Source organism: Morus notabilis, unplaced genomic scaffold (assembly GCF_000414095.1).
Source record: "Morus notabilis unplaced genomic scaffold, ASM41409v2 Scaffold897, whole genome shotgun sequence".
Classification (NCBI taxonomy): Eukaryota; Viridiplantae; Streptophyta; class Magnoliopsida; order Rosales; family Moraceae; genus Morus; species Morus notabilis.
Genome location: NW_010357386.1, coordinates 404,607 through 412,164, shown reverse-complemented (window position 1 = coordinate 412,164; position 7,558 = coordinate 404,607). Strand labels below are relative to the sequence as shown.

The window sequence follows — 7,558 nt, the reverse complement described above, 5'->3', positions numbered from 1 at the left end:
TAACTCTAATTTTTACGTAGGATATTTAAAAATGTCATTTACACTCTTAATCTTTACATATAATTGTACTTTATTATATAATTAATTTAGTTTAAAGCTTTAGCTTAACTCAATCCCCCTCCCTGAAAATTTTTTATGGCTTCGTCCCTGTTTCCCCCCTAATTTTGAAAAAGATGAAAAACTGAAGTGACACTAAACTTGAAAGATTAAAACCTAATTTTAGCTAAAAATAATTAACTATCAAACAATATTGATTAATGATAAAAACTACTCCTGATCATGCTAAATTAATAAAAATAACATAAATAAAAATTAAACACTGGTTTGTGCGAGGATGGGTTGAAAGGATGTGGGGGTAGGAGTGATGCATTCCGAGAGGCGTGGGGGTAGTGACCCACCCCACTGCGATCCACATTATTTAGGAAATAACTTCTCATCACGACCCAACTTAATTTTTGTTTTTTTAGGAATAACTTTTGTTAATTTAGTATTATAGTTTTTATCAACATTATTTTTCTTAGTTATTAAACTTTTTATCTTTAGTTTTTAGACTTTTAAATTTAGTGTCACGTCAGCATTTTCACCAATTTAAAATTCTATTAATTTCACCGATTCAAGTTTTGCTACAGTAAAAAGCTATCAGAAACAGTCACATCTAACTTTTTTGCTACGGTAAAAAGCTCTCACATAAAATCATATATCAACTCAAATTAAAAACTCGAATCAACGAATTGAACGGACCCTAAGTAACGAAAGTGACAGATTTACTAACATTTTAAATTTTGGGGGATTTTTTGAAAACAAATTCGTTTCAAATTTAGTGCTATAGCTTTTCTGTTCATCCAAGTGACGGAATGGGGCAAGGTGAAAAGGTAGCATAGGGCAGGGGAATTTTAAGATTTGTATTCTGAAAACTATAAGCAGTGTGATTAATTTAAACGTCTTGATGATCTTATTAAAGTTAGTTATAGCAATTAGTAGCAACTAATCTTCCAAAATCCCTGTTTTGTAATTTGTATGAACCCTAGTTTCGAAAAAAATAAAAATAAAAATCGATTATAACACAAGGATATTCATGTTGAACTTGTCATACAATAGTAGATAAATACCAAATTATTGGAAACTTCTTTATCAGGCTACTATATAACTACGTAATAATTACTAAATTCGTCCATATATATATCCAATGTCCCTCCTTATCAATTTACTTCTTTCTCTAAAGTTTTAAAAGGGGAGACTTTCATGTTATTTGTATTTTTTTTAAGTGATAATAATATATCATGAACAACTAGTACATCCCATTTAAATTGGCGCTCATTAGATGCATCATTTTTATCAAACCCTCAATTCTACTTTACATTTTTTTTTTTTAGAAACAAAGAAAAAGAATAAAATAATACAAAAGAGTGAAAAACAAAAATCCAAGTCAAAAGCCATACAAAATATTAAATAAAAGGCCTCTTCTTATGAGAGAAATAACGAACTCTATCAGAGTTTTGCACTAAGTCGAGCACAAGACTACCCCTATATCCAATGCCTTACAAATTGAATCTCATTAAAAACCTTCTAAGTGAAACCCAATAAAAAAAACCAAAGATATATATATATATATATATATATATTTTATAAAAGAAAGTACTCAATTTCAGGATCATATATATGAGAATCTATAACCAGAAAGACATGTTGTAATATCCTTACAAATCAGCGATCTACAGAAATCCAGATCTTTCCACCACCATTTTTATGACTGAGCCCGAACCGCTTCCGAAGCCAGCTTACATACAACTTGATTACCCTCTCGGTAGATATCAGAAACTCTTATATGCATTCCGTACGGTGAACTGGGACAAAGGGAAGATCCATTTAAATGAATAAGACTTAAGGTAATAGTCAAAATTAAACATACAATAAGTTGTAATAGATCTCATGAGTACGAGCGTGTGATTCCAAGTTAGGTATATGTAAACTTCCAGTAGTACTAAACATAAACACTATAGATAGTTTATGTTGATGTAGTTTGTGTCGCTCACGTACGATCCGGTAGAATATTAATGCCCGTTTGGTTTACGTATTCAAGTCAGTGATTAAAATTTTAACTCATTGACGGAAATTTTGTGAGAGAACTTATCAATAGGAACTTTTTAAATTCAAATTTTACGCAAGAGAAAAACATTGTGGCAGAATCAAAATCATATTAAATACATTTGCCAAGCGCGCCATTAAATTTTTAGGAATTCAATATTCATTTTATAAGTGTCTTAGACCCCGTTCATTTCGCCGATTCGAGTTTAGAATTTTAGTTTTGCTATAGTAAAAAACTCTTAGAAATAGTCACATCTAACTTTTTTACCACAATAAAAAACTCTCACATAAAATCACATCTCAACTAGAATTAAAAACTTAAATCAGCGAACTAAATGAGCATTTAATTAACACATCTATGTGCGACACAAAAGACTTTTTACACACACCTACAAATATATTTAATTGTATTTTATGTTGTTTAAATGAATTTTCAAATCAGCGTACTTTTTTAATTTAATTGTATTTATGTTGTTTACTTGTATTTTCAAATCAGCCTACTTTTTTGTTTTAATTACCTAGTACTCATGTACTTGCGATAACATTTGCATATCATCTCATGATTAAAAGATCAGAATATTAGTCATTGGTCAGGGTACGTCTTAGACTCAATGTTTTTCCCCCTCATTTTTTACGTTATTTTTTTTTACCCTATGTCCTAGGATAAAAGCAACCCTCTGGACACTAGATTATGATTAAAGTTCTAGAAGTATATGGCGCTCTTTTTAACTTTTGCACATGTTCAAATTCGTCTATGTACTCCCGATTATGCTGATCAAGTCACGTAATTTTTTATAGTATATGTGATGAGGAAGTCATTTATGGATAAATTAAGGCCCCGTTCATTTCGCTGATTCGAGTTTTATTATAGTAAAAAACTCTCACAAATAATCACATTTAATTTTTTTTTGCTACAGTAAAAAGCTCTCACATAAAATCACATCTCAACTCGAATTAAAAACTCGAATCAGAGAACTAAACGGGCCCTAAGTATTTTTTAATTTATATATTTGTGAGTTTTTAAGCATTTTTGTTAGTTTAATATATTTTTGATATTATTTTGTTGGAAAAATAATAAAATGAGACTTAGTGGCTTTTTTTAGCCAAAAATTAGAACAAAACACACTCAGGCTGCACGAGGGTCCTCTTGGGCAGAACTACCTGCCTGGGCGCGCCACACCTCGCGCGCCCATGACACATTAGGCGTGAGGACGCACCACTAGCCGCGCGGCCGCACCCTCCTGCATGTTGTGACGAATTTTGGGCCACTTTTCAGCCCTTGATCAATATAGATGGCTAATTTTGGACCCTCAGATGAATTTGGTTGAGATTTTCTCTATATTTGAGCATACTTAAGCAAACCAAACCCTAGTTCCCAACTTGGAGAGGATTAGAGGTACAAAAAATTCCTAGAGAGAGAAGCTTGAAGTTGGAGATTCTTGAAGAATGCTTGGGAGAGATTCTTGAAGATTTGAAGACTTAAAGCTCATCTCCACTAGAGTTTTCTCTTCCTTCTCCCTTTTTATTGTAGTTTTTTAGTTTTTATTCTTAAATTTGTGATTTTTGTTATGGATTCCTCTATCTTGAGCTAGACTTCATATTCTAGGGCTTGATGTAGCTTTATTTGAATCATGTTTGATTATCTTGTCAATTGTTAATTAAATTCCATCTTAATTTATTTATGTTTCTCTATGCTTAATGTTTTTAATTTATGTGGCCAAGGAGTTAGATAATTTTATATTGTGATTTTGATGCTCGGGAGAGATTGATTTCATAATCCGGAATTAGAAAACACAGTATAGGTTGTTGCGAGTCCAGGAGGAGATCGACACTTAGATAATCTCGTTGAGAGTCTATGATATTGTGAGACTAGGAGGTGATCAAGACCTTGATTATCAACTAGGATTTTGATTGTTGTGAGGCCGGGAGGCGATCAACATTTGATTTTCACTTTACGGGTTAAACTTAATGAGTTTATGAGTAAATGTGTTAGATAGGAATATTGATTCGGGTATTCATGCATATGACTTCGTTTGACGCTCGGAAGAGGTAACGAGATTAGATTAGGTTCCTTGATTAATGAATTGAGTAGAATTGACTAGCAATGGTTTGATAGGACGATAATAGGAATGATAAGGTGAAGTCAAGTCTCTAGTACATTTGTGCATAGAAGTTTTCATATTTTATTTTGTTTTGTATTTATATTTGTTCTAGTTCTATTTTTATTTCATTAAAATCGGTTGCCTAGATAAAGTTGAGTTACGATAATCTCGGTACTTAGCAGTAATTTAATACCAAATCTCTGTAGAGACGATACTCACTCACTCTTTACTATCAAAACTTAACACAATATGTCTAATCAAATTAATTTATGATATATCATGTTTGAAAATTATCCAATTATACTCACACATATATATATATATACGCAAATATATTATATATAAGACTGCAGGTATGCTAAATATATATTGTATTTAACTAGAAAGATATATTTACTCATCATTAGTTTAGTTGCGTGCTAATATATAACTTATCTCCTTATTTACACATTATTGTCCCTTATTTCCTTTTTCTGAAAAAAAAAAAAAAGAAAAAAAAAACTATATGCTAATTGCACATGGAATAATTTTTTGAAAAAAGAAATAAGGCAAACTATTGGTAACCTCTAAAGATGGAATTTGAGAAATAATCTAGATATCTTACTTCTCAAATTCTGGTTTTGGTGTCACTGTCTAAATATCTGAAAATATTGATAACGGTTTTTATTAATAAATTTTCCTCATAGTATGACTAATAATTATTCTAAAATTAATTTAGCAGTATGTATCAATTTTAAAAAAAGAACTATGAGATGGAATAACTTATATAAAATTTAATTAATTTAGTAGCAATTAATACTAAACTGGTCCTAAGATTATTGAATTCACACATTGAATCAAAGATTACGGACAATAATGCACCATTATTATAAAGAGTACTTTATTGTATTTCTTCTCTTCCATATTAAATAAAAGAAATGTATTACCGATCGTAATGATATATAGATAGTAAAAACCATATTACCATATGCAAGAGTGTACTGTCAATTATATCACTGGCTATTAATCTAGAAGTAGCAATCACTTAATTACAAAAATTTCCAGATTGGAAAGCATCACGAGCATGCCAACAAATTAAGTTTCGCATTATGACAAAGCTTTTTGAATAATTTTACATGCAAACAAGAAGTTAGTGGTATAGCATCTTCGTACGGGCGGTTGGCAAGCTTACCCATCGCATTTCAGTATAAATATATATATATATATATATTTATATATAATGTGTGTGTGTGTGTGTGTGTATAGATATATAGATATATTTAGCTCAAGGTAGACAATTGTTGTTGACATCGTATCAGTGCACCCCACAAAACCTGCCTTTAGTAACTAAGGGGCCACAGTATATATTAGGTTTAAAAAGTAAGGCTTAGCTGGTTATTCTATATTAAATCAATCACTTTGAAAGGTAAAAGTCTCCTTTTTTAAAAATCCCTAACACATTCAGGATTTGCCTTATTTGCAGTGAGAATCGTCTTTATTCTCTACAAATATAATGACTTGTGGGGTAGTTGGACCGTCAATTCACAACGAAAATTTTTATTAGAAAAAAATAAAAATAAAAATGAGTAGCTTTCACAATTCACTAGTGTGGTAATTAAACATGATAAATATTTACAATAAGATCAACTATAATGAATGATACAGTAAAAAGGTGGGTCGTACACTGTTCCTCCCTCTTAGTCCAATTATAACACAGTGAAGATTTTACACCAAGAACCTAGGTGAGAGATATCTCTTATTTACACCTTTTACATTACATTTTCTATAAATATAGATCTAGGGTTAGCTAGGGCTTGACCATATAACGCAACAAAAAGCAATCTCTTCTCTCACACAATTTTCTCTCTCTCTTTCCATCTCTCTCTCCTCTGTGAAGATTGGAAGCTATAAGATCATGAGGAAGCGCCAAGTGGTGGTGAGAAGATCGGAGGAACCCTTGAGAAGCTCCGCGAATTCGTCGATGAGTGTTCGGAACGTGAGATACGGAGAGTGCCAGAAGAATCACGCTGCCGGTGTAGGAGGCTACGCTGTGGACGGCTGCAGGGAATTCATGGCGAGCGGCGAGGAAGGGACGAGCGGTGCACTCACCTGCGCCGCCTGCGGCTGCCACCGGAACTTCCACCGGAGGGAAGTTGAGACCACTGAGGTAGTTTGCGAGTGCTCTTCACCTTCTTCAAATGGGGCTTGATTAGAGAAATCATAATTTGTCACACAGATTTTTAATATCAATATAAATATCTATATGTACGTCTATATATGGAGTTTCGTGTAATTGTGTCTATTCGCGTCTATTTCTTTTCTTATATTTGGAATTCGGATTTGTTTTGGGTTTCTCAGTTTGATATATAAACATGATTATTAGTAGACCGTTTATTATGTATGAATTTGAAAAAACAAAAATGAAAAAAAAAAAAAGTGTATGTTGGTGAGTGGTTTTATGAAACATCCCATGCCATTTTTTTATCAGAATGGATTATGGGGTTTTTTTTTTTTTTTCCTGAATTAGGTATTTGTCATGGCCATCGGTCGCGAACAAGGGAAAGACAGTTTTTTTTTTTTTGTTATTTTACTTATTTATGATGGTTCTGATTTTGGAAAGAGAAGGATGGATCGATCGGTGTGTGTGTCTATATATATATATATATATATATATATATGTATGTATGTATGTATGTAAATGTATTAGTTTTGTTTGAAATTTTTAATACGTACCGAGTTAATGATTCCTGTGGGAATCACTTGATCAAAGTATTTAGTCATCAAAGCCAATTATGTGCTTCATTTGGAAGCAGAAGCTAGGTTTACTCTCAATCAGGTTTGAATTATTTCATGAAACTTCAATATACTACGACTTCTAGAGCAACTGAAAAGAAATTAATTAGTATATATATGTATGTCACCCTTAAAATCCCTTGACAACCCCTAAACTTGCTTAATTTGTTGTTAATGAATTCTCATGTACTCGAAATAATTATATTCTAAGGAAAATTCAAATGTGTATATATAAACTTTAGTAGTATTTCTAACTGGCGAATCTACTCGAAGCCTCTTTCATTGTTTCTTATATATGGTCTCTTTGATTCTTTTTCTTTTCTTTTTTTTTTTAACTCTGACGTGGAAAAAGCTTCGTAATTGCATTTTCATAAAGTATTAGTCCCAGAAGGCATCTTTTTGCTGATTTTAGTAAGTTCAAATTTTCACGAACATTCATCCTGCCATACCTTTATCGTTGAAGTCTCAAATTAATTAGCAAATGAAATATAAAGCATAAATTAATATGGTCTAATCACTTTTTATGTGAAATTAAAGGCCCACATATCCAATCATGTTGGTTGTTATAATGGGGATAGTTTCTTTAGGAATGTACTCAA

The 7,558-nt window shown here is 31.8% G+C and overlaps 1 protein-coding gene across 1 annotated transcript; it reads left to right on the top strand.

Moving 5' to 3' along the window:
- The first annotated feature begins 6,003 nt into the window (after positions 1 to 6,003).
- LOC21396779 (mini zinc finger protein 2) lies at positions 6,004 to 6,536 on the top strand. Its single transcript, XM_010089862.2, has one exon. The coding sequence runs from the start codon at positions 6,082 to 6,084 to the stop codon at positions 6,373 to 6,375; it is 294 nt and encodes a 97-aa protein (XP_010088164.1). The 5' UTR covers positions 6,004 to 6,081; the 3' UTR covers positions 6,376 to 6,536.
- The last annotated feature ends 1,022 nt before the right edge of the window (positions 6,537 to 7,558 follow it).

Coding starts and splice junctions, on each gene's coding strand:
- LOC21396779 (XM_010089862.2), top strand. CDS start 6,082: ATGAGGAAGCGCCAAGTGGTGGTGAGAAGATCGGAGGAACCCTTGAGA.